General features: G+C 35.9%; 4 protein-coding genes across 4 annotated transcripts; 3 read left to right on the top strand and 1 right to left on the bottom strand.

Annotated features, from left to right (window-relative positions):
* The first annotated feature begins 11,045 nt into the window (after positions 1–11,045).
* INP1 (transcription factor) lies at positions 11,046–12,455 on the top strand. Its single transcript, XM_088804799.1, has 2 exons — positions 11,046–12,022; positions 12,158–12,455. The coding sequence occupies exon 1, from the start codon at positions 11,101–11,103 to the stop codon at positions 11,938–11,940; it is 840 nt and encodes a 279-aa protein (XP_088660925.1). The 5' UTR covers positions 11,046–11,100; the 3' UTR covers positions 11,941–12,022; positions 12,158–12,455.
* A 656-nt stretch (positions 12,456–13,111) lies between these two features.
* On the top strand, positions 13,112–15,165 carry LOC18606309 (Exostosin family protein). The gene is made up of 2 exons (XM_018117903.2): positions 13,112–14,782; positions 15,026–15,165. The coding sequence occupies exon 1, from the start codon at positions 13,352–13,354 to the stop codon at positions 14,741–14,743; it is 1,392 nt and encodes a 463-aa protein (XP_017973392.2). The 5' UTR covers positions 13,112–13,351; the 3' UTR covers positions 14,744–14,782; positions 15,026–15,165.
* Positions 14,948–21,614, bottom strand: LOC18606308 (3-ketoacyl-acyl carrier protein synthase III). The gene is made up of 8 exons (XM_007039848.3): positions 20,836–21,614; positions 19,339–19,487; positions 18,760–18,896; positions 17,722–17,827; positions 17,513–17,631; positions 16,431–16,495; positions 16,125–16,347; positions 14,948–15,556 (listed from the first exon to the last, which is right to left on the bottom strand). Exons 1-8 carry the CDS (start codon positions 21,018–21,020, stop codon positions 15,335–15,337), a joined length of 1,206 nt encoding a protein of 401 aa, XP_007039910.3. The 5' UTR covers positions 21,021–21,614; the 3' UTR covers positions 14,948–15,334.
* Positions 21,615–25,790: 4,176 nt separating this feature from the next.
* LOC18606307 (uncharacterized) lies at positions 25,791–27,387 on the top strand. Its single transcript, XM_007039847.3, has 5 exons — positions 25,791–25,915; positions 26,050–26,226; positions 26,335–26,409; positions 26,494–26,634; positions 26,767–27,387. Exons 1-5 carry the CDS (start codon positions 25,913–25,915, stop codon positions 27,181–27,183), a joined length of 813 nt encoding a protein of 270 aa, XP_007039909.3. The 5' UTR covers positions 25,791–25,912; the 3' UTR covers positions 27,184–27,387.
* The last annotated feature ends 605 nt before the right edge of the window (positions 27,388–27,992 follow it).

The raw sequence follows: 27,992 nt of genomic DNA, 5'->3' as shown, positions 1-27,992 counted from the left end.
GAGATCTTAATCCTTAAACCAATAGAAAGGAACCACACAGAGAAAAAAGAAAGAAAGTAAAAGACATGTTTTTAACAACAGTGCATTAACCAAACAAAAAAGACAATCTTACCGTAACGTACCTGATTAACGAGGTGAAACCCAGAGAATAACTGATCTCTAAAATGCAGTTCTTACGAGATTCGACAACAGAAACAAGAAGACAACGAAGGAAGTGAAACAAAGCTATGAAAGGAGATGTTTACGCAGATAGAACAGAAATGGAGAGAAAAAGAAAAGGAAACCCTAAAAATCGTAGGGAAGGAGAGAAAGAAACGCAAAACGGGGAAATATAACTGAAAAGGAGAGAGAAGAAGAGGAAGAAGGAGAATTGGAAGGCGAAATGGTTGGGTATTTATAGAGTTTGATGAGGAAGGACTCTTTTAAGACGTGTTTATCAAGGTAAGCTGTTGTTTTTTCAGGAAACACGCGCTGTAATTTTACCATTTTCTCCTTTTTTCTCTTCTTCATTCATTTTTAAAATCAATTATGGTATTTTTAATAAAATAGTAAGCAGTAATAGCCTAATGGGGTGTATAATTACAAGAATATACATATTTAAATCGTATACAGATATGGAGGATCTCACTGTGGGAGGTGAACTGGAAACTGACACGTGTAGGTAGAGACGTGCGCTATGTCACAGCAATGCCACCTGTATGAGTATCCAGGAGACGAGGCCACGTGTCAGTTTGGGCCCACGGGCATCGCTTTCTTGCATAGCTGGCAGTCGTCGGTAACCGCAATTGTTTTTTTATTTTTAGAAAAAGAAAATTTTTGTAAAGGTGAAAGAAGGAAGAAAATGATGAAAAAGAAAATTTATTTTTTTTTGGTATCACATGGAAAAAAGGGTTGAGTTATCACCGAGAAAAAAAAACAGAAGCAGTTTTTGCTTTTTCACGAGCTGGGTGATGAATCGTCGCACAAATCTCGTGCGGCCACTCACGTGGCTTTGCGTTCCCAGCTGCCAAAGGACCTTTTCTTTTGGTTCAACTCCAAGAAAAAATAACAGAAAAAGAAGAAAAAAAGGAAAGAGATTTTCTAAAAATCTAATGCTTTTATTTTCCAAAAATGAAAAAATATTTTTTATTAATTATTTAATTAACAGCAGATAATGATTTTCGATGTGGTACAATATTACTTAACCCTATCATACGTATGAACAAAGCTATTATTATTTTTCATAAAGTAATAAAATAAAATATGATGTAATTCAACATCAGACTTTTATTTGTAACATCCCAAATTTGTTACGTTTCATATAAAAATAAAATGATACTTTTGAAGGCACTATAAATATGATCTATGAAAGGAAAGTAATTGATGTGCAAACGATAATAAAATTTCAAAACTAATAAATTATGGTTAAATATTAATAAAATTTGCAATAAAAAAAGCAATTGATCATAAATTTGGGAGAAATTACTATAAAAATTTTTTCTTGCATGATCACGACAGATTTTCTACTGTATTCAGGAAAGCAATGTTTACAAAGATTATAGTATGCACGATGGCGATAGGACCTAGTATATGACAATAAGATTTATTGGAATGAATGTAGAAATACATAGTTTATTAAATACAATAAAGATTAAATGTATCTACAATTTTGTGACGATATCAATACAGGGCTTGAAAATTCTCAACAATAATTAAAAGAGATTTTAAGGTAATTACTATATATCCTGTTTATTGTAGAATCTCTTTTTTGTAGAATCCAGATTTTGAATATAGAAGTAGAAAACTTTCCCTTTTTTATTATTAAATTAATCAGTCAAGGATGTAGAACAATTTGTTCAAAGTATGGAAAAGTCTAAATTAACTAGAAGCAAGCAACCTCTCCAACTTTTGGCACTGGTAATTTTCACCACTTAGTCAATCTTCCACAGTATCTTTGAAGTTTGACTAAGTGACTTCTCGAGCAACTATTTTCACAATGTGAAAGGAATCCTTTTTGGCAACGATGTTGTTCTATTTACTCATTATTTCATTTTCATCCTAGAGAAAAGAATACACAATTGGTTGATCATTCTAGGGGTCGATTCACACGTCTGCAAGAGAAAACCTCATTCACTTGAAGTTAAAACCAAGTTTAATTCATAAAAGGTCTTTAATTCCTCCGTGGGTATGAACGTCTAGAGTTTAAGAGGTTTGGATTATTACATGTTTGCAATAAAGAAGCATAACTGAGGTACATGTTTTGTTTGAATCATCATATGAACCCATATGTTGTCTGTTATGTATCTTTACCTAACGGCTTCAATTTTGTCTCCTGGTATTAAGGAAGATCGATCGGTTTCTTTTTATGGAAATGCTCGAGAGGTTTTAGACTTTTATTGCAGCATCGGAAACGTGGAAGTCCAAGTTGCAAAATTGAATTCAATTCAATTTTCTTGAACAATCCAAAAGGCATTAGCTATTTTCAAAGTATGTATGCCTTTTTTTCTTTTCTATACATGCTGGCTCCAAGACAAAATGGAAACGGTTGTACCTCATTCTCGCGAAAGTTCTCATTGGTTAAACAGTTTTCGAGATTATAGTTACATCACATAGATTTAGACCGGTGTTTTCACCTATTAGTTACTTTGGCCATGTGTGAAAGCTCAAACCCTTTTCGTGATTTCTCCTCATGCGGTCAAGCTAATGCATGCATGTGGGTGGATATAAGCAAATGCCCACTTTGTAGGGAATCTATTTTCTTCCTCTACTTTCTCAACACCCTCGTGTCTCTGAGTGTATACAACTTATAATTATCAATGATATATACAACCAAATTAATAGACTTTTATATATACAGGGTATCATATATATGTAAAAGAAAATTTTAAAAAATTAAAATAGTACTTTTAAAATGAGATCTAGATTTAATACCACTAAATCTTTACAAGTCTTCTTATTATTAAGACAAAGACTTATTTACAAATGACTCTTACTGTGTTAAGTGATTTTCTCGAGCATGCATAATATTTACCCCACAAACTTCATTTTATATGTTTGCTTTTGACTAATATAGCATTTAAACTTGCACGAGAAAGCTATTTTATATTTTTTAAATGACATTCATTATAATTACATAATTTTAAGTGGATTTAGAATTTTAAGTTTAAATATGAATTTTTTAATGATATTCGTGAATATCATGGTAACTTAAGTGATCAATGATTGGTACAATGGAAAGGAACATGATGGAATTTCAAACGAAGTTGGAAAAAGTAACAAGTTCCAAAATTGACTTTCACTTCGCTTGCTTAAAGATCATTGAGAGTTCCCAACAGTATCACCTTTGAATTAAATTACTCTTTCTCTTCGCTTTTGTTTTTCCTAGGGCAATTAGGGTGCGTGGAAATCCTAGATTCCAACTAGGGGTCTAGAAACACTCGCTGTTCTCCTAAAAAGGTCCTGGGGTGGGCCAACTCTCTTGACTTTTGAGCTAAGTTTACTTAGTGCAATAAACCACACACATTAATTCCAGTAGTTATTTCCCACTTGTTTGAATGTTTCATTGAATACATGCTTCTGTTCCAAGGCAGAATGTACTAATTAAGTTCAAATCTTTCTCAAAGTAGCTTCTTCATTCTTCAAATGGGAGTGCCACATTTGTATTTGCCTTCATGCTTTTAGAATCTTTGGAAGAATGACTTTGACATTGTGTTAGTGCTTTTTGAGATTAGAATAAGATCACAATGGGAAATCGCTTTGGATTCAAGGCTTGATAAAAAGAAGTTAAGACGAAGAGAAAAAGGAAAACTTCCAACGTGTTTTTCATTTGTAGTAAAACCAACCCCAATGTCTTAAATAAAAAAACATTGAAAAGCCAAAACTTAAGGAAGTTGGGATAAAAGTGGCATTGCCCTATAATTTAACCTCTAATCTTTAGGTAAAGTGGCACCGAAACATAAACGTTTTTGTGTGAGGATTAGTTGGTGTCATTTTCAAGTTGATATGTGGGAGAAAAAGCAAATAGTAGGTAAAGGTTGGCATTTCTCAACCCCACCATGCCAACCAAACATTCAGGTGATACCAAACAAATCCTAGCTACCTCTTGAAAGCTTGCCAATACCTGTATTCTTGCCAAAGTTTGGTTTAAGAATTGGCTTCAAATCTTTATCTTGATGTGACCCTCCCCTTTTCTAACTTGAACAAGAACTACGTCACAATAAAAGCAGCTGGTATATTGTTTGCTTGATGGCATATACACTGTTCAGTTTACGGGGATAGCAAATTTATGGGCATTAAAAATGATCAGTTTTCATTTTTAGCAATCTACTGTTACTGTAAGTGCCATAAACATTAAGGAAAGGGAGTGGTAGGAAAGGGCATGCATCGAAAATAATGTGTTAACCCTTTTTTTCCCCTTTCCCAAAAATGGCATTTTTTTTTTAATTTGTAGAGTTTAATTAATTGGTTAATTATAGTTAATTGGATCTTGTTGTTGGTGGTGCTATTTCAAAAAAATGTACTACTCTTTAGGGAATTTTAAATTGGCAGTTATCTTTTTTGTTTGGGTATTTTCAGTAATTTTTATTTTTTATCTTATTCTTTTTTTTTTTTTTGCATAAAACAAAAGCTTAATGATCTATTATTTGATCAGACAAGGCAATATGTATGTTCTTTTATGTTTGAAGTTATTGCAAACTTTTGTTGTCTACTTATAAGATGATGGATAAGATTAAGCAGTTTTTTACACTAGAAGAAAATCAGAAGTTCTTAACTGTATATCTGTAAGTATTTTCGGATTTCTTAGTTGTCTGTTTTCCTAGCTAATCCAACATAGAAATACCTTATTTCAATTGATAATTTTTAATTTTTCTTCATTGGATGTCTCCCATTTAAATAATTATTCCTTATGTTTGTTTCATATATATTGTCCTTAGCAGTTAGCACTAATCTTGTTCAAGAAATTAGGAGTTGTGAGTAGTGTATATCCTTTGTGAATTAAGCGAAGATTTGTATATTCTCATCTACTAAATATCAAAAAAAAAAAAAAAAAGGTGATATATGTATCAAAAATATCTTGATTAATACCTCATTAGTTTGGTCAAGGTATTTTATATTACAATCAAACAGATATTGATATACTCGAAGACCTAGCACAAGAAATTTACATTAATACTACCTATTAACAAATCATTAGTTCCTTAATGGTATTAACAAATCATCACTAATTCTTATTTGATCTCCTTAATTAAGTAACCATAATATTTTTACAAGTCTAATATAAATTTCATAAAATATGAAATCAGGAGTGAAGGTAAACTTCAAAAATGAAAACAACAAACGTTCATAATGTATTTGGTTTAATAATAGTTATTCCTCAAAGCTTTAGGATATAATTTTTTCTTTTTGTCACTTAAGATTATCTAAATGTAACAAGAAAAAGGAAAAACATTAGTCAGTCATAACATTTATGTACAAAAATACACACACAACAAAACAATAATGCGCTCTTCCAAGATTTTGCAATCCTCAAATCTCCATCAACATCAAACAAACAAAACATATCTTCAACTAACAACAAAAATCAAATCTCTTTTGTTTTTTTAATTTAATTTCACTTTGACAGATACAATGTAGAAAGAAAAAGATGCCGGGAAACAAGAAAAATACAAAAGGAAGTTTAAGTTATGGAGCACGGTTTCGCTGCCGCGACCAGCCACCTCAGGTACACGAGGGTGAATTCTTGTCCCCACCCTAAAAGACAAAACTCAAAACTCCCCCACCTGGCCCCCACAACTTCCAACGCCCAATCATTGAGATCATTCTCGTGCTGACGTGGCATAATCTTTTCCGTATTTGGTTTTTGTTTTTTGGCGGGAGTGGGGAAGGGCAAAGGTAGGTCCTGAGGTTTGGGCGACCAGGATTACACTACCTACGAGGAAAGTTATTGGGTGACGTGGCGGTGATGCGTTGAAGAGAGACCTGACTCGGTGCTGACGCGGCCGAGTATAACCTTCCGGCCTTTGGGGGGTCAAGACTCGGACATAAATTTGAGAATACTTGTATTTGGTTGCGCCCTCAAGTGAAAGAAAAAGTCGTCTTGAAGAAGGAAAAGGAGAAGTCCACGGAATAGAGAGCGAGTGAAGATGGAATTTTAAAGGCCATCTGCGACCTTTGGGCTTCTTTGAGGCTTCTTTTCAAACGGTATCTTTCTAGGGCACCAAGAATCTTCTCAATCTTGGCGCGTGCGATCCATTGTTTTAAAGGAAAGTTCCGGTCTTTTTGGACTAACAGTGAAGCAAAATATTACTATGTCTACATTATCAAACATCGCTGAAAAATTCAATAATTTCAAAAAAACTTTTTATTCAAATTTAATTTTACTTTTATGAATTAATTTTCTCTGAGTAGTTCTATATATTTTTAATTTTTTTATACATTCTTAAATTATATTTTAAATAAAAAAATAAAACGTCAAAACCATTCTAATGAAAACACTCATTCTATCATAAATCAGCAGAAACAATAACATAAATTGATAAGTTAATTACTACATCTTTCTCCTTCAAACAAAAGTAAATTAAATAAAAGTTGCTTTCACCGTTGAAATTGAAATAGCGAATTACTTAAACAGAATGGAGAACATTTTTTTAGAAGAATATGTTCGTGTCCCTGCATCATCACTTACATCATTAGACATGTCTTGCAAGGTTTTTTTTTATATTTTTTTAAATTTTTTCTCACTTGTTAATTGCCGGGTAACACAATTTCCACGCTTTTTGGGCGGATGCAATTCCCATGCCGGGAAGCTGTTCACATTTAGCAAATAATCTAGAATTCCTATTGATTGGATCATAGGGGGGACGGTATCCAAAAAATGTGCTAGGAAATTTGTGGCCTTGAAATGGTTTGATTGTTCCAACAAGAAGACATTTTGTACCATGCATGATTTAAATTCAACTGCCATACATCTATCACCTTGATATTGATAGCACCTATATAGCTAGCTCATTAAAATTATGATATTTAATACGTTTTAAAAGGATTCACATCATATGTCACTGCATAACAAGACAACATATTGTATTGTATATATAATTAATTGTCACTATTTTCTCATTTTTATTTATTATATACCACAAAATATATATTTTAACAATTAAAAAATTGTTATTCTTCATCATGAATGTACAATGTGAAGTGATAATATTCTTAAAATTAGTTATCCATCAACTTCGAATCGAATAAATTATGTTTAAGATCATCATGATTAAAAATTATACAGATACCATAGTTCTTAGAAATGTTATATATATATATATGGCCAATAATTCCACATGGCTAATAATTCTTTTAAATATTAGTGTGTAAGTATCTTTGTCATTTCAAGTTGACTCCAAACATGATGTTAAAAGGTTGGTATACATCTCAATTGTAATCGTAATTAACATCAAATGATGAGATGGGATATTGGAGAAGACATTTCAACGTCTGAAAGACTAATGCCGAATTGAAAAACATTGCAACACCAAGCTAACAAATTGGGAAAGGGGAAATGTACGATCGGACCAAAACCATCGGCCATGGGTTGTCTCTTGGAGGGTGGTCCAGCAAGCTCGTCATTGTCCTTTGGTAAAACCCCTTGGGCGCCATCGTCAAAAACGACAAGGAAAAGATAGGGTCCCCTCCCATCACTAACCTCTTACATAAATATGCAGCATCAGTTCAGTTCCAAGAGAGAAGAACCCAAAGCCCTTTTTTTTAATGTGTCCTTTTGAATTGTCAGCGGCATCAGTTTAACGTGGAGTTGCACGAAAGATAATATAAAGGAAATGGACCGCTAGTTCGTAGCTTTGCTATCAAACAAAACTTCAATCAATTATTAGAACACCATGCTGTCGGCCACGTAGTTGTAGTTTGTCATTTGCACATGAGAAAAAAATCGATTATTATTAGTAGGAAACTCGTGAAACTTGCTCCCAAGCTTACTTTTTCTCTAGTAGCAAGCAGTGGTCGATGGTCTCACCAGGGAAAGAGTAAGATTAATTAAACTAGTTAAGAAGTAATCAAGTTGCTTTCTTTGGGATTTAAAATGAGATGAGAGATCCACATTAAGGATAGCTTTATCGTTTATTGGAGTCCATTAACTACGTACCACATTCAGCTACTTATATGCATAAACCATTCTGTGGCAGCAACGTTTAAAGGATTGTTCAAACAGGCGTGCCCAGAAATAACATATTGGCTATCGATCATTATCCAAGAACTTCACAAAATTAATTATTCAAGTTGACAATTGGGTGTATTAATATTCCCTTCATATAGTCTTATTTATCATTTCTTTGAACTCATCCTCTGATGCTGGGGGTTAAAAGTAACTCACATGTCCTGATATTTTCAGGTAATGACTATCCTTAGCATTAGTTGATTTGCAATTCATTGATAAACGGAAAACTAGCTAGTTTAACAACTTTAGAAGCATTATTCTGAATATTTCCCGGGCACATACTCAAGTTTTCATCATTTGTAGTGTTATGCGACTCGATTTGGGAGAACAGATTGTGTTTGAATCATGTGTGTGTTTGCTCACGTGCATATGTAGCGCATGAGCAATGGAGAGAGAGAGAGAGAGTAATGACAAGAATTTGGCTTGAGGGGATAACTTAACGAAAAGGAAGACACGACAGATTCTGAACATCCTCAATCGGCACAGAACTAATTGCAACAGTGAATGACTGTTTCTTTTGTGTGTGCATGTACAAGAAGATGATGAATTTGGCCTACGGATAACTTATTGTAAGGAACGAATACACAGCCTCTGTCTCGGCTCTCTCAAATTTATCGAGACAGAGACTCTTACAACTTACCAAGCTAAGAGATTGAATTATATTTCTTATGCCAAATTATTATGTACAGTACAAGTGCTAAATTTTCCCCTGAAAACTCCCTGGTTCAGGTGCTCAGAGCCAAGTTGACCGGCAGATGCTTCGCAGCACATTATTGAGATGATGACCGATTCATTGAAACGTCCTAGCTTTTCATGAGTTGGAACTCACTTTGCTGTCATTTGCCTAATGCGCAGCTGTGAAAAGACTTTTCTTTTCATCTACCCCCCTCTCAACTTGTCACAAAAGACAACCTATAAGATCATGGAAGGTCTGATTCATACATCAATGCATGAGTTTCAAACGATTCACAATGGAAAAAAGGAAGATGGTGACATCGAAATTCTACGGTTAAGACGACAAAGTTATGGTCTCGCTCGGGGATACATGCACAGGCAACTGTCAGTATGTACTACCTTTTAGTGACTTGATAGCCATTGGTATTTCATTTTAACCAAAGTAGGAAAAAGATATGCCACTAATACTCATATTGCCTTTCAAAGGAAAGATATGCTACTAATAGACAGACATTGTTTAAGTTTTGAAATGTCTATAGATGAACAGTTCATGCATGTGGCCTGGAGGAGGAGTTCATTAATCAATGAAATGATCGCTTGCTTGTTTCAGATGTATAGCAGTAATTGAGAAGGAAATGATGGGTGTGAAACGTGTGATTTAGGGGTGGATAAGAATTTCTGTTAGTAAAAAGATTCATCCTTCGTTCTTAGACTATGTACTTTCAAAATGATTGTTTTGGATAAAGTTAGAACCTTCACTGACAAAAATATATATATATCAATCTGTTTTAATCTAATTATACCTTTGGGTTTTGGATTAAATAATTGTACTCGAGCCTAGTCCACTTGCAACAATTATTTTGAGGTACCCGAAGCGCAGTGTGATTAATTATTAAGGCAAGTGTCATTACTATATATATCTACACTTCGTATCCATTCACTGCTGAGTGCTGATTATAGCATCAAGCAACTATCTAAAATAACCAAAAAAGAAAACAAAAAAAAAAACCCCAAATTCTGCTTATGGCTTCCTGGTTTTGTCCTGTTTATTTATAGAACATATCAGTGCACATGCTCTAACAGGAGACGTTGAGTAATTAAAATAAGAGTTGATAACGTTGGTCTGGTGCTCAACAATCGTACTCTGTATCAGTAGCAAATATTAAGGAAAGAATACGAAAAAGAAATCCTTCACTAATATCCAGGTTTGCAATGTTAAATACCACCGGTATCCTGAGTCCAAGTTCAAGGTATACCATATTTGGCATAGCTAAATATCTTCTGTAATTAAGGAGAATTAATATCAGAAATTTAGATACTTCTCTCTTGCAAACCATTAAAAGAAAGAAAAAGAAAAAACAGGTATCCAAGGTCTGTTTCTCATGCAACCTTCCAAGGCTTGACCTGCAACTTAAGGTTTGGGCAATTTGACCCATGAAAAATTTTGAGGAAAAGCTGTTGCAGAATTCGTAGCATTTGTTTCAACAAATCCTTTGAGCTTTTGAGTATGAGAGATTTAGATGTAGAAACAAACCAAATTTGCTACGTATAGTGTTTGTTTTATTCAAGGATCCAAATGAGACCAAAAGTTTCAATCAGCAGGAGCACTCCTTTTCTTTTTCCATCTCTGAATATGAGAATCGATTTTTTTGGTTATTTCCAGCAAATTGTAAGGTAAGGATGTCCCTCTAATTGTAGACAATCTGCAAATAAATAAATTTTGTCCACAATCACTAAAATCATGGAAAGACAGGCACTAGCCGTTAGCACTGCCACTGCAGTCTACAGATTTTGTTTGCCTCTTGATAGACCCCATGGTAAAGGGTTGCTAAGATTGGATTCCAGGCCCTGGAAGGAGCCACAAGGATGGACTGGTGAACATTGGCCCGAGAAATTTTGGAAGGGACTGAGCTAACAAATGCAAGTATTTGTTCACAATCGATCCTAGTTTTATCAGTGGGCTTTCTTCCTCTAAGCCGAAGAGAAGAAAGAATTTCATTTTTCACCTTCCACTTCCATGTGGGATTAAACAAATGCAGGCCCAAACCTGAGACAGCACCCAAAAGGCCAAAACCCACCAAGGTACCAACAGCGATACCTGCCTTTTTCCCTCCAAAACCCTCTGCTCTGTTCCTTTTTCTCCATTCTGCAACAAAGCCAAGAAACCACTCACCGCCCTAAAATTCCTCCACCATCCACCATACACATCATCTTCTGCAACAATGCCAAGACCCTTCTCTTTTTTCTCTCGCAAGAAAACCACCACTGTCCCTTTCAAGGACTTGTACGAAGACTGGTTCAACACTCTCACGAACACCCTCCTCCCTCTCCTCCGCCAGTCTCTCTCTTCTCCCTCACCCACTCTCCTCCCCTTCCGTCGTGACCTGCTCCTCCAACACTTCCTCTCCCATTACGACTTCCTCGACCTAGCAGCCTCCAATGATGTTTCTCAGATGCTTTTTCCTTCTTGGCGCAACTCCCTCGAAATCCCTTTCCTTTTTCTTGGTGATCTCCACCCTTACCTTTTCACCAACCTCCTCCGTTCATTCATCGATGCAGCCAACAATGAAAAAGACGCCGAAAAAAATGGTTTCAACTATCCTGCTGAGGGGTCACTTCTTGAAACTTTTGAGTACTCCCTTGATAAACCCTGGCCGGTTTTGATGGCTTGGACGAATCCATCCGAGAACTTGATGTTAAGAATCGAACAGATTGAGTGTGGCCTAAGGCTTATGGTTCCCCCACTTGTTTCTAGAGTAAAGAAAGTTCAAGCAGCTTTTGTGGGGAGGGTTGCAGAAAAATGGGCTGCATATGAGGGAAAGAAAATGGCCCTGGAGGAGGCAGTGAAGGTTGAAATGGAAGAAATGTTGGGTGTATTTGTGGATGCTAATAGATTGAGGAGGAGTGTGCTCATCGAGATTGTTAATGCAACTGACGTTTATCAGGGTGCTTTGTTTCTTGAAGGTTTAGCCCAATTTCTTATTGGGTTTAAAGACCGGGCATTGCTTGGTGAATTTGAACGATGCAAGATTCCGATCAATGGAGTTCACTGGGGACTTTGAGCCGCTGCATATATATTTATTTTTCTTTCTTGGGCTACAGTTGTTTGGTTTTGTGTTCTGTTCAGAGGTCAGCAGTAATGAGGTTAGCACCCTGTCCAAGCTTCTTGATGCAATTGCTTTGTTAAACTGTTCTATTGAGGTCTAACTCCAATGAATTTGCCCATCTTCTGGCTGTTGGCCATTTTAATCTCACATGGGTCTGATCCAATCATTTCAGCTACTGCCTGTAAATTTGTAATGGTTCTTCACAAGGGGACAAAAGAGGTTCATATCAGCTTCCATCTAGTAAGTGTTCAATGGAAAACTATCCCGAAGATAGTTGCTGAATATGCTTTGCAGAATCAGTCTTGATCAGAATGTAATGACTTTTCCCTATTTTGTAAAACATTAGCACTAATGTCTTTGATTTTATAATTCGAATGCTTTATCAAGTCCTATCATAGTAGTAGTATAAGCAAGAGCGAGTTTAGTCAATAGCAAGGGACTTCTGGTTCAAGTTCCTAATTTGACCCAAATGCGATTGTAATTTTACTGCTTATGATCTTGATATTGATTCTCTTTGGAGGCCAACATAATGATAGTAAAAATAAGATTGTTTAAGAGTACAACAGTAGCTCTTCTGAATGTAATGGATGCCCACCTAATGTAAAAATTTAGAAGTCAAATTAATAATGTCCTTGATCAGACTAATTTCCTTACCTGTAACTGCAAAATATACAGTCTTAACACACCCTAGGCGTCAACGAATATGGCTGATGATATGTCATGGATTTATTGGGTTCAATTGAAAATGTCAAACTTCTGACCTGCCAATTGCCAAATCCTCTGCTCTCATTCTTATTTAAACCAATCAAGAGCTCAACTTTTTATGAACATGGCCCTATGCAATAATACCCCTCCCCTCCTTAAACTATACTATCAAATCCAGAACAACTGTCTGTCACTTGCAAGGACCCAAAGAAAAAAAAAAAAACAAAGAAGAAGCAGGGTCACAACCATGTGAAGCAAAACACACTGAAGAAAACGTCGCCGCATTGAATGGGGTGATTGAATACGAGGTGCAGGCAGTTGCTCTTTTCCACCGACAATGCTGGGTCAAAGATAGAACACCTACAAGCACTATCATAAGTTACCGTTTGAAACTTAGAAGGAAAAAACGAAAGCAAAAAACTTAAAGAATAAAGAATTACTGTAATCTTTCATTTTCAGTCTTGTAACCTGAACCCCTCTTCTCCCCCAACAAAGCAAACTTCCAAAAAGCCAAGTGTCAAACTGAGTTCCTGTTAAAAAAAAAAAAAAGGAACACTACAAAATACAGAGATTAAAAACCCAAAAACGCAGAAAAAGATCATGGTTAGCTTCATACAAAAGTGTTCTTAGACTTACGGTGTTTTCTCCATCTGTTTCCACCATGGCCTGCAAGACCCAAATCACCACAATCTTCTTCTCCATCAAATTCCACTTATTCCTTCTATCGATCATCAATTCAGCATCTTCCCATCAAATCTTGAACACCGAATCAACATCAAACCGGACAACGACAGAAGACTGCAACAACCGTTGGATCTACATCAGGAACCTCCCATCTAGATTCAATCTTGATCTACTTACTAACTGTTCTGTATACCCACTTTTTGATGACTTTTGTCCTTACTTAGCAAACCACGGTTTGGGACAAAAAACCCATGCCAAATCTCGTAGTTGGTACCGTACTGACCCTCTGTTACTTGAACTCGTTTTCCATAGAAGAATCCTGGAGTACCCTTGCCTTACAGATGACCCTAATGTTGCAAATGCCATCTTTCTTCCGTATTATGCTGCCATTGATTCGTTAAGGTATTTGTATGGGCCTGATGTGAATTCCAGCTTCCAACATGGGATGGAATTGTTTGATTTTTTGCAATCTGATGAACCTGGAATATGGAAGCGGCATATGGGCCATGATCATTTTTTAGTTATGGCTAGACCTGCTTGGGATTTCTCTCAGCCGTTGAATAATGATCCTCCTATATGGGGTACTTCATTTCTTGAATTGCCTGAGTTTTACAACGTCACTGCTTTGGTTCCTGAGGGAAGAGCTTGGCCATGGCAAGAACATTCTGTGCCTTATCCTACGTCGTTTCATCCTCAGAATGTGGCATTCTTTGAGGCTTGGATTCAACGGGTGAAGAGGTCCAAAAGGACTACTTTAATGTTGTTTGCTGGTGGCGGTGGAATTGGTGCCACCCCAAATATCAGGAGGAGCATAAGGAATGAATGTGAGAATAGTAGCATCAACAACAAGAGCAGCAGATTTAACGTTCTTGAAAATAATGTGATGTACTCAAAGATATGTGATATAGTGGATTGCTCGAACGGGATATGTGAGCATGATCCTATAAGGTACATGAAGCCTATGCTACAATCAACCTTTTGTTTGCAGCCTCCAGGGGATACTCCAACTAGAAGGTCAACTTTTGATGCAATCCTTGCAGGTTGTATACCAGTTTTCTTTGAAGAATTGTCAGCAAAAATGCAGTACGTGTGGCATTTGCCGGAGGAGAAGTATGCAGAGTTCTCGGTGTTTATACCAAAGGAGGAGGTGGTTTTCAAAGGGTTAAGGATTTTGGATGTGTTAATGGGGATACCAAGGAGTGAGGTGAGGAGGATGAGAGAAAGTGTTCAGGATTTGATCCCTAGAGTTATGTATAGAAGGCATGGTAGTTCACTGGGATTGAGGACCAGGAAGGATGCATTTGATATTGCAATAGATGGAACTCTACAAAGGATGAGAGAGAGGCTTGCAAACATATTAGCTCGCTGACCCAAGTTCAATTTGGTTTCTTGTCTGTATTTACTACTGGTATTTTTCTTATATACTATATTTTTTTTTCCTTTTCAACTTCCTACTTCGCTGCAAAGGTGCAGAGAGAATGTGATCATTTCTATATTGTTTATCAGTATAAAATATTCAGTTTTTGCAAGCATGATAAACTTCTTGATGTCCATTATAGGTAGAACCATGATCTGTGGAAATTTTTGTATCTTTCCTGATAAAAGAACTAACACAATGTTGCATTGTAAAAACACTCCCGTCTTTCCTCAGGTGTAACATACTTCTGCCCATGTTTGACTCAAGGGGGTAAAAGGGAGAACTGTGCTCATTATTGCGATACAGAGGACTGAAAAAATAAAAGTTGAAAGGCTTGAGGAAAAAGAATAAAAATTTATTAGCAGTGCAACAACTAAAGTATAACAAATTTCCAACAAAAAAAATGGAGCTGATGGGGATTATGTGAGCGCAAACTCCCATTGTATGCGTACTTTTGGATAGGGAGTAGTAACTGGAGAGAGCTGTTCTTCATAAGGATTTCTCTTCACTTCTACACAGGTAATTTGGCAGCATGGTGATTTTTCATCCCCATCTAATGATAGCTGAACCCCAAGTTAGACCTGCACCAAAACCTGCAGTTGCAATTGTATGGCCTGGCTTCACCTTTCCACTTCGAACAGCTTCATCCAATGCCAAAGGAATGGATGCAGCACTCGTATTACCATAATTTGCCAAATTTGATATGACTTGTTCCTGTGGGACTTCTAAACGTGTTGCAACTGCATCAATAATCCTCTGGTTTGCCTGCATTAATCATATCTCTGTTAGATTTTCCCCCTTTTTAATCATTGGAAGATATTATGCTGAGTACCACTCTCAGATATAAAAATGTCAATTACTAGGCTGCACTTAGTCACTTCTGACGGCTTGGGGTTTACCCATTACTTTTGATGAGCATGGACAACATAAATTAATTGAATCAGCACTAATGTTCCTTTTTCACCTTTTTCACCAACTAGGTTTAAACAACTTCCAATAGTGGCTGAGGCATAAGGACAACAGCCAGAACCAATTGCATTCTTCCTATTCTCAAGATGTTTCCACCCCAAAACCTAAACTCCTAAAATATGACCAGATGACTGTCTAAGCCACTTTCCGTCAAGGGCCTTTCTCATAGTTCACGAAGTGAGATGTAGAACTGAAAGAACAATGCATCAATGACAATAATGTATAACAGCAGTGATTTAGGAGAAATCTAAGCACCTATATAATCTTGGAGCTCTCCTGGTTAAGCTAGCAGGTCGAGTACAGGGCAGGATGTATATTAGAAAAACAAAAGCTATACTATCTCCATAAACTCTAAAACATATACCTGATGGAGCAATAACCAGTCAATGCTGGATGCAGTGAGACCAGCCTTTTCCAAGGCAGACTCAATTGATTGTGGCACACATCGCACGGCAAAGCGGAAAACTTCTTTGCCATTCATCTGTATGCAGGAATAAGAGGACCTTTTTGGAGGGAAATCTAACAGTGAACCATTTGAACTCAACAGATCATCAGTTTCATTGTCCTTTATGGAAGCGCTAAGATGTCTGCAACAGGGGTGACAGCCCAGTCAAATTCCTCAGAGAAAGCAACACTGTTCGTTTATTTCCACAACATGAGAAGCACATACCTTCCACCCTCACCATCACTATGCAAGTCAAAGCTTAAAAAACCGTCCTCCTCAGCATCACAGGCCTACAGAATAATTTGTATCACAAATGATGTAATGTTTCATTGCAGAAGAAAATAGGTATGTGGTAACTATTTTATTTTATAAGAAACCATTTGACCAGTAACACTTTATGCACATCAACAGGTATAAAAGTTGGTATAACAAGTACGATAATGGCAATAATTGACTCTAAAATTAGGTTAATAAAACTGCTAATTTGATCATGGTTGAATTTTTTTTGCGTCAGGGTTACAGAATTTGGTTTTTGACAAACTAAATATAAGGTGAAAGACAATTCTCCTAGCAGACTTGTGATTGCAAACCCACTAGTTCTAATTTTAAGCTGCCTGATAATAATAGGAACCTATATTGCATGCACAATGTTATGGATTTTGGATGCAAGGGGCAACCTGCCACTCAGATTCATCTACTCCCAAAATCTTCTGCCGAGAAAAAAATATAATTCTGTTATTTTATTTGTAAATCTAAGATGAGAGCAACAAAGTATTAGGACCTTGTCTTCTGCTGAATACAGATACTTCCAATCCTGTACTTCGTAATGTGCAACAAAGTATTAAAGTAAAATGCAGGACCTTATCTTTTATCAGGACATCTATTTAAGTCCTCCATCACACAAGCCTGTCAGAGAATGTAATCTAATGAGCAAGTCAGGCAAATACCACTCCCATACTCGTGTCATGTGTGTAATGGTGCTTGGCATCTCATCAAGCGATATGTTGCACTAAAATATTGTTCCATGCTAAGATTTCAGATTACATGCAACCATCCACAACTTGATATAAGACAAAGAAAGATCTTTTCTTTCATAAACAGTTCTCTATTTACAGCCAACTATTATGACCTCTGGTAGACAGAAACACCACATATGCTTGTACATTGACAAAGCAGATCATCACCCTCATCAAGGAAACTAGAATCTGAAATAGGATGAAATGACAGTCTGTACTAGCTGATGCAAGTCCAAGAAATTATCATCACATCATCCAGAAAAGAGTGAACTTACAAAAAGAAGGTATTACCTGAACTAGTAAAGCACCAGCAGCATCCCCAAAGAGAATGCATGTCCCTCTATCACTCCAATCAACAAATCGAGAAAGACCATCAGCTCCAATCACTAAAACATTACGAAACCCACCTCCTGTGATTTACAAAGGTAAAAAAATTAATTTCATAACACACGAATGAGCATAATCAAAACCTCCTTGCTGCAAACTAAATTATTCATTACCCCTAATGTGGCACGCAGCTGAGACCAGACCCAGCACAAATCCGCTACATGCAGCAGTAATATCATAAGCTAAAGGAGTTTTTGTACAGCCAAGATCTCTTTGGACCTGACAATTTCAATAAAGGTTTCCAGAGCAATTCAAGGTATAAATTAGTGTTCAATAAAACATACACAAATTACAGTTCAAATAAGCACAAATGCAGTGTCAAGACCTACAGACAAAATTGAAGACTAGTAACTCAAGTAAGCCCAACCTCTGCTGCAATTGGACTAAATCTGTAGAGCCAAATAGTCATCTAAACCAAACCCTGACTGAAAGTAATTTTTGTATTTATATGAAGTTTATGCCCCAGGGCACTTGATTAAATCTGTTGAACAAAAGTTACCGGTTTACAACCTGCCTCTTTCACATAAAAGAGAATCCTTCAGCCTGAAATCAAAATCTTTGCTCAAGCCCCTATCCTCCAACCACAATTCATGTATGTTCCTAAGTTTGTAACCATCATGTAACTTAAAGCAATGTGTATAGTTTTCAACAATATTTGGTTACACTACTTCCCATGAGATCCCACTACCCAAAATCCATGGAAACCCCTTATTAAACCCAAACATGCATGTAAACAAATTAAAAGCACGTTTAGTTTTTACAAATATTTAAGAGTTCTGAGACCAATAGCCGATTGACAGTTCTAAAATACAGAAAAAAAAAGAAAAAAAGGAAGGTGTGTGTGTGTGTGTGGGTAGGTGGGTGGGAGGCAGCTTCCGAGCATATGCTTAATATTTCTTGTAATACCTAAAAAAAGACATTATTTGTGCTAGTCAACACAAACAAGATTTCAAGATAACCCAGGACATGTCACTTCTAAATTTTCTCTTGATCTCAGTATATGGGGAAGCAGTCTTGTTTAAAATGCATAGATCTAATCCTAGATTTGTAGAAACCTACATGCAGCTTAGGGCATAAATCATGCAAATTGCTCTCTTTATTAAAGCCTCCTTATTGGATTCTGCAATAAATATCAACCTATTCCCCTATACCTGTGGAGCCCCACCAAAAAGATCTTCTGGAGTAGATGTGCACATCAAGATTAGGTCAAGATCATTAGGATCAACATCTGCCATTTCAAGAGCTTTTCTTGCTGCTTCAACTGCTAGGTTTCTTAAACTATCCTTTCCTGTAAGAGCAATTGTTAATAGGAATCTCCTTCACAGCGAAATAAAGATGCCAATATATAAACGAGAAGAAGTGTAAGCTTGCTTTTGTGGTTAACAAAAATCTACACTGATAGACAAGGTCTCTATCCAGCTATGACCAAAAAAGCAATTTAGAAATAAGTGATGCAACACTTAAGACAGGCCAAAGTTCTGCCATATTATAATGGGCTCTAGAAACTATTTTCCAACCCCTTAAGAAATAGCTAGTGTAAATGGCTGTCCTTTAAATCAAACTAACTCAGCATACCTAGGCTGGGACTTTTCAAGCTGAATACCCTTCAACAAGATTCAAGCTAAAGGTTTTTATCACATTACTGAAGCTTGAGACAAGAGGAAATCCCAGCAAAACAGTAGACAAATATTCTATACATCACACTAGTATGCATTAGAGTATGTCCTGACCTGAAATAACCCGTCGATTTCGTATTCCAGTGCGGACAGAGATCCATTCATCAGAAGTATCAACTATTCTTGCAAGATCATCATTGGAAACTGAAAGAGTTGGCACAGCTGACCCACAGCCAACTAACTTGCAGCCTTTACTGACAAGCCTGTATTTTTTTTCCAAAGTAAAAGTAGGAAAGTTTATCATAAGTTGGTAAAATCATTATCTTTCAATATGAAAGACATAAATATAAACAAATAAAAATAAGGCTGCATCTCAACTCTGAAGACTAGACTGGATATGAAGTACACGGTCAATGCCATTGACAGGCCCAACTGTTTAGCATGTGTGCATGCAAAACTTCAGTGTCAAAGTGGGGTTACATAAAACATTCTAGTTTATCTTAACCCAGACTCCAGCAGGAGCTTCACAATCATCAACAGAAGCAAAACCCAACACTTCTAGTAAATCAACAGTAGGACCATATAAGTCTGGAGTGCTTAAAAAGATTACTAACCTGGCTATCTTTCACCCTATTAAGTGTCTCCCTGACTAATGTAGAATTATCAATCATTTAGACAGCCTCCCAGAGACAAAACCAACCATAAACTGGATTCACCAATATATCCAGCAACTAACAAACCTTTAAGTTTTTGAATTATGATCATATTAATCCCAAGCTTGTTGATACAAGTAAAGTGTGTATGGTATTAGCCTAAAAGAGTCAAAGGAAGATTTCTTAAACCACATGACACAAACTGCAAAGAGCTTGTAATTTCCTCCACTCTAATCTCATATCCCAAAAAACTTTCCTATATCATTTATCTACATGAACTGATAACAACTAAGACTATTTCAGTATCAAGCTAAGTACAATTGGTGGATGCCAGAAAGCCCACTGAAACGCTGATCATATTGAAGTACCATTCTTAATTTGGGCATAAAGGCTCATTGAATTGTTTATTCAGCTAGGACAACTTAAGAGCATACTGAAGCCAACCTTTGCATAAACTAGGTGGATTGGCAATTTCAGCTCATCATTAATCTTTCAAGTGCCAGTAATAATCCAACAAGGGCAGGCAACACAACTGATGGGCACTACAACCAAATGAGATCCTAATCTTTCAAATTTAAAAAGGTCAACTCCCCTCTAAATAAGCTGCAGATGCGCATGCATGAACCCCTTTCATCAATTTATAAATGAAAAAACCATCTTTGTTCTACGCACATGATTCTTGCTAGTGCAAGAACAAATTAGCCTTGAACTTCACAGCAACCGTAACACGTAGTTTTCCAATAAAAATAAAATCCAACAATAAACCAAAATTTTCCTCCTCCCTGGACAAAAAATCCACATTTACTCGACTACAGGTGCCAAATCAAAGCCCATGAAACCAAGCTCATTTAACACCATGTTCACCAATAAACCAGCTGCAAGAGCTCCAACAACTCAACTGCCAGAGAAATAAATCAACCAAGCAAGAAATCAAATAAAATAAGCAGAAGAAATTTACTTGGGTACTCGAGATTCAGAAGGGGAAACATGCTTCTCTGCACCTTCAATGCCACTTGAGCACACTACCCTCCTACAGCTTCCTTCAGAGAAGCAAAACCCAGATCGAGAAATGCCTATTGGAGGCTGAATCTTTCTCCTCAGGCTCGGAACTGAAGGTGTGAAAAACCCAGATGTATTGGCCATTTACACTCACAGACAAAAAACAATACAAAACAGTCGCTTTACGCCAGCAAAGAAATCCTATAGCTATAAAGGAGAGAGAGGCAAAAAAAATTGAAACTTTGTAGTATGTCTCAAAGGGAGAAAGCAAGGATCTTTAGAATGTTATAGGAAGTGTATATAAAGTCCATGACAATGAGAGAAACTCAAAAGTAAATAACTTTTAAACAAACAAAATCAATTTTTAAAAAAAGGTCAATAGATTTATGCAAAACTTGAGTGAAACGCAGATTCCAGGCTGTTTTTGGTTAAAAACTTGAAATCTTTGGAGAGTCCGGAGATAGAAGAAAAAGAAAAAAATTGGCGATTTTGCCAACGAATTTTGAGGAAACTCCAATGCTACTCTTTACTTTCTCTCCCTATCAGAATATGTTGCCCCTGCAATGTGCTTCACCATTTCCCAAGATTCGTTTTTTGCTGCAATCCAAGTGCGGGATTGTTTTTGTTGGGCAGAAAACAGTTGGCACTTGACACCAAAGGAAGATTGAGCTGGTCCATCTTCGCTGTTTCGGTACTCCTTCGGGGTACGTGGCAAATACCCATTTGTTAACAGTTCGTGAATTGCAAGGTTTGGCTTACATAGGATTAAAGGCCTTGATCCTCATCTAGTCATTCTGTTGTTTTCGCCATGTAGCTCTGGTTTCTTCCAAGTCCCAACGTAACTCTTTCCTCCAACGATAAAAGTTAAAAGAGTTTGTTCAGCTACTCGTTTTTGCAAGTTTCCCGTCTATTGACTTCACAATTTCTTTTTTTCTTAAAAAAAATCACATGTTAATGTTGATTTTATATTGTTTATAAAATGATTATGCTAATAAAAAATGTTCAACGTGAATCATAGAGCATCACCATGGATATAATTGGATATTAAATAAAAGGGTAGGTTTATTCTTATACAAGGAAGACTACCCAAGTTTGTCCTTGGAACAATGCCCCTGTGAGACTACTAACGTGGCAAATTGGTTGGGGGAACGAAGATGGATTGAAACTCAGCTGACAGTCCGTTGGGAAAATTTTCTAATCAGGCGAACAACTTGCTCGGCACATTACTAGCAGATTTTGTAGGCAAAATTAAGTCTACCCTACAGGAAAGTTTGGAACCCTGAAGTTTTGTTAATGGCTACAAAATTCGGTCATTCAAACAACATTGCTTGTTTTGGGTATTCCATCTAACAGATAGGGTTAGGGAGAATTAGATTAGGTATTTGTTTGATCTGATTTTTTTTTGTTTATCTATTTTTTAAAAGTAAAAGTAAAAGTAAATTAAAATTTTAAATTTTTTTTAAAATAATTTTTTTAAATAATAAAATTTAAAAAAAAAGAGTTTCAGAAAAAACTTTTGTGAAGAATTTTTTCTTCTCTTCTTTTAAAATACAGAAGAATTTTTATTTTTGTTCCAAAAATATCATTATCTGTTAAAAATAATTACAATATTATCTTTTAAAAAAATACATTTTATGATAATTTTAATTAAAATTATAACTTATAAAAATAAATTTATCGAATAACTTTAATTTAATTTTAAAATTTATTATTTTTCATATCAGTTTTATAATAATTTTTAAGTAACAAAAAAAAAGTCAAACAAAACAGACTTTTTGACCATATCCACATATAAGAAGTTAATTACCACTATATCAACTTAAATAAATCTTAAATTATTAGGCAACATGCTTTGAAATACAAAGCACTGTAACTGTGATGGAGAACAAATACAATTATCTTAAACATGCAAAGCTTGAATCAATGTATATGTGCCATGCAATTCAAATCAACCTAAGTTAAACTATTACAAAGTGAAAAGACTTAATTTCTGAAATGAAATGTCCAACTAAAAACTGACTTCAACCTTCTCAATGATCACGTTAAAATTTCCAATATTTTGAGCAAAAAAATCAGTCCTTTATATATCCACTCCACCAATGAATTCAATTTGGAGGATATTAACGAGAGAAACACATGTTCTAGACAGATAAATAATACATACAGTGTAAAACATTTTTGGGTCGGAATATGCCTTTTTCGTTGGACTACTCGGGCTATCGTGTGTGTTCCCCCCGAAGCACAAAAATGAGACTTGGGAGAGGCTCCAGGGTAATGTTGGCTTAAATTCAGCCCATTTTGCTGATTCGTAAGGAACTTAACAGATACACCCTTTGGGCCTTTGGGATATAAAGTTGCATCATTCCGACAAACATAGACCCCTTCAGCAGGGCACAGAGCAAAAATTTTATCTGACCTGGAAGGAAGCTCCTGCTTAATTCATCCTTGTTTGATTTTTACTTTTTCCAGAGATTAGAGACTTTTTACAGATAACGGTGAGTACATGTGAATTGAATTGAATAATTGGATCGAATTAAAATGCGTTTGATTTTTTCGGTTTAGTTAGTTTGGTATTTTAAATAGTTCAGTTATGATAGTTCGGTTATTAAATTAATTCAATTCGATTTCAATTAGGAAAATTTCTAATCGAATTAACCAAATTTAAGTAAAGATATTATGAAAATTTTACATAAAAAATAAATCTTAAATCTAATATCTTCTCTTCTTTAATTCCTCTTTAATTATATGGGTGTCAATCTTATTTATTATAATTTTTATTATAATTTTTAATATTTTTGTAATATTAATTGATTAAAAATATAATATAAATAAATATATACAAATAAAAAAAATTTTGTCAAGTTCGGTTTTTAGAAATTGAACTGAACTAACTGAATTAATTCAATTTTGATTAGTTCGATTATTTGTATTATTCGGTTCGATTTTTGTTATTTTTAAATATAAATTTGATTAGTTTAATTATTAGATATTTAAAATTGAACTAACAAAAATAATTATTTGTACACTACTATCTACAATTCATAGTACCATACCATTACCATGTATATTTTCGAATTAGAAGTAAAAAGACAGATCCTGGAAACGTCCCTGTTAATCAAAAGCTTCAAAACCATGTTTGGTCAAAAAAACAAAAAGCATCAAGTCGAACAGTCACCTTTCACTTAGCCAAAACAAAGAACAGTCGCCTTTTCTCATTGAAAAGGAAACCAATATGCATGCTTTTATTAAGTATTGATATTTTTTGGGGGGAGGGCACAGTTAGTGCGGATTTAAGTATATATTTCACTGAACATCCTGAATTAACCCATTTATTTTCAATATTATATATAATTTAAGGAATTGGAACACGTGTGATAAATAACGGCAACTGTGGTCCCCGCCGGCCTAATAGAACAGCTACGGGCTATGGGCGGTATGGTGTAGGTAAAAATCCCGAAGAATGATATTTGATAGGGGCAATTTGAGATCATCTCTGTCTCAAGACTGAGATACAAGCGGCAAAGGAGTAAATGTCTTTGCCTTGTTGCTGCTCCATTCAAAATTTCCAAAGGGAAACTTTGTCGAATTGTAGGCACTCAGAGTTCACACGAGAGAGAGGTCCATTCCTTTTTTGCCAATGTAATCCTTTCCCCCCAGATTTTTCTTGGTTTTCCTGCCTTTGACTTTCCAAGGTCATACTAGCCACCTAGGGTACCTCATACTATGGGACTACCGTCCAATTAAGAATCCATATAAACTTATTTCTTCTCTCTTTTTCGGATCATTGCTTATTGCATTTTTGCATATATTAGAACAAAATTAAATCGCATAATTGGAATTGGACTTGAAAAAAGTGTTGTATCATGTCATCCTCCCTAGAGAAGAACAGACATAGATGATAGGCTTGGCTTTTCACTTTCTGCATCTACTTGGTAATGATGATATCTAAGCCACAAGTAAGTGAAACCAACATTTTCTGAACTGAAGTAATTTTAAATTAATAATTTTTCTGTTTTAAGTTAAATCAGACCAAGAGAATGGAGAGGGAGCGAGGTTTTGACAAATTAAAAAAGAAAGGATGAAGAAGAAGACATCTGAGATTCCTACGAGCACTATGTACCAAGAAATTAATGATCCTTGTCATTCTGCAGCAAGGGTCAACATTAGCCGAATTTGGTCTGGTTGGCAGTGACCAGAAATAACTACAGTCTTGTATCCATCCGTCCTTTCCCTATCCCTAACCCTTTCTTACCTGCCAAAAAAACCTTTGGCACTCTTTGTTAATGAAAATTCAAAGAGGACGTTAACAAGTAATAGATTGAATGTTACTTGAAGATGACACAGAGAACATTGTAGTGCTTCAAAAGAGAGTAATTTGGACTGGGAAACATCAAAATTTTGTTACTACTAGTATATATTTGGCCAAGATTTACACCCACGAAAAAGCTTCTTTTTGTTTTTTGATTCATCTTTCAAGTTTTATCCGTCTCATGCTATAGTTTTTTAAGTTGGAAAAAGAGGATTACATCAGAATTTTGCAAGAGGGTTTCAATGAAGAAATGGGAACTTTGCTATTAGTCGCAGAACAGGGTGGGTGGAACACGCTAAGAACAAAATCAGTGCACAGTATGAAATGCTTTAAGACCTTAAAGTTATAGGGGAAAGATGATAGGTTTTGGTCTAAAACTGCTAAAAGATTTGCTTTCGATATTCAAAATCTGCATATCATACATACTAGTGTACCCCCCCTCATCGCGGCTTTAAATGAGGCCCAGGCCCCATTTTGCAACAACAGTGCAAATCAGGAGCTGCTGGCTGCTGCTGCTACTGCTGGCAGAGAGAGGCGCCGTTTCCCTTTTCTTGCACTCTTCTTATCTCTCCCACTACCCTTCACCCCCCACAACGCCCCCGACTCTTTTCCTCTTTTTGGCTCTCTTTCAATGACATTTCATTGATGACTCGTGACTTTGGCACCTTATTCTTCATAAAACTCCTGACACCCTCAACTGCTTCTTCAACAAACAGGGAAACTGAACATGGTAAAATATCTTATAACTTACTTTCTGGAACTCTAAATATTTCTTTTTCATTTTCTGATATGAAGTTTTGGGTTTGATTCAAATCTTTTTGGAATTGGGTTTTCCTTTCTTTTTTCTTTTTTCATTTCTTACAGGTTGGTGCAAGCTCAATTCCTCATTGGCTTGGAATTCTTCTTGGAGAAAAATTCTTTGATCCTTGTGTAGTTCATGAGTCTGCAAAGAAAAATGAGAAGAACATTTTCTGCTTGAATTGTTGCGTTGCTATTTGCCCCCACTGCTTGCCTGTTCACCGCCCTCATCGTCGCTTACAGGTTCATTGATCCAGATTGTCCAAAACTAGCATAAAATTTCTACCTTATTTTACTTTCTTACAGATCAAAATCCTTTCTTCTTTTTTGATACATTTTTTCCTTGTGCAGATAAGAAGATATGTTTACCAAGATGTCATACGGTTGAGTGATGCTCAAAAACTGATCAATTGTTCCCTCGTTCAAGTACGTAATCTAGCTTGAATTAGAAACTAGATATTGAAATCTTTCTTTGGGATTTAGTTGTGCTGATGCTTTTCAACTTTACAGCCATACACAACAAACAGTGCCAAAGTAGTGTTTTTGAATGAAAGGCCAATGTCACGCCCGTTTAGAGGCTCTGGTAACTTCTGCATCAACTGCGATCGCAGCCTCCAAGACCCATTTCTCTTCTGCTCTCTCTCTTGCAAGGTTCATCATTTTTCTTTAGTCAATTACTAGTATATGTTTACTGTCTTGATTTCTTCACAAGCTCACTTTGCTTCTACTGTTACTGTTTCTTTCTTTGTTCTCACAGTTTAATTGCTTGCTACGTGCATGCAGGTTAATCACTTCGAGACTACCAAACATGGCGGAAAAAAACTTGACCAAAACTCTGAATTACTTCCATCGTCCTACAAAACTAGAAGTGATGTCAGCGTCACAGAGATTGAAGAGGATCCTCAGATGACTCCTGACTCTGTCCTGGACTCCCCTGTTTCCCCCAGAACTTGGTCGGGAGGATCAACAAACACTACTGCTACTAGCAACGGTGGCAGTGCAATAAACTGCAAGTCATCATTAATTGCTTGCACTGCCACAACTGAGTTCGTGAAGAAGAAGATGAAGATGAAGATGAAGAAAAGCAGCTGTGTTTTGATGCCTCGAGTTTCGTGCCGGAGCAGATGCTCACAGGCTGCTGCTGCGGCTGACAGTATTAACCGCCGGAAAGGTGTGCCTCGTAGATCACCTTTGAATTGAATGTGCAAAATAAAAATAGTAGTGATGCCTTCAGTAGTCCTGTGTGTTGGTGTGCGTGGAGGAGGGTAACGATTCGTGGGGAAGTTTTGACCGCTATGGAAAATTAATTGCTTCCCCAATTTTGTAGAGTTTATTATTGTTATATGTAGAGGTATACAACCTAATTTTATTAGAATTTAATTATCCCCCTCCTCTTCTCTTTAACCAGAGGATTCTCCTAATCATAGAAGATAGTAATAATTTCAACTTTTCCGTGTTGTTTAATGAGCTATCTAAGTAGCATTATTTCTGTAGGATCAATTAATCAAGAACACATTAAAAGTCTTGGACAAAATAAATATGTGAAACTTTATATTCAGATGTGCATCTCCTATAAAATAATGGCCTTCCAAACCTAAACAATGAGGTCAAATTAGCTTTTGTAAAGGGATTTTTATAACCGAGAGGGTGGAATTGTTGTAAATAAGTAGAAGGATGATTGGAGTAATATTAAAATATGTTAGTGTTGGTGAAATCTAGAGTAATGGTTGAGTGTAAGTAAAGAATAGGGAAGCTGTAGAGCAACATAGAGAATAGGATGGAGAAGAACTAAATAGAAGAGAATTAGACAGAATATATATAGAGAAGTTATGTTCGTACTAGCTTTGTAAAAGCTTGTTCTTCAAAATTGAATTGTGAAAGTATTATATTCAGAACAAGAAGTAATAGATCCTCAAAAGAATAAATTTAATATACATAATGAATAACAATATTGAAAAGAGTTTTAATGCAATAGTTACTAAAATTCATTATGTGAATTAAAATAATAG

The sequence above is a fragment of the Theobroma cacao genome, chromosome 3 (genome assembly GCF_053813885.1).
Source record: "Theobroma cacao isolate CCN51 chromosome 3, ASM5381388v1, whole genome shotgun sequence".
NCBI classification, from domain to species: domain Eukaryota; kingdom Viridiplantae; phylum Streptophyta; class Magnoliopsida; order Malvales; family Malvaceae; genus Theobroma; species Theobroma cacao.
This window is presented reverse-complemented; position numbering and strand designations above follow the sequence as displayed.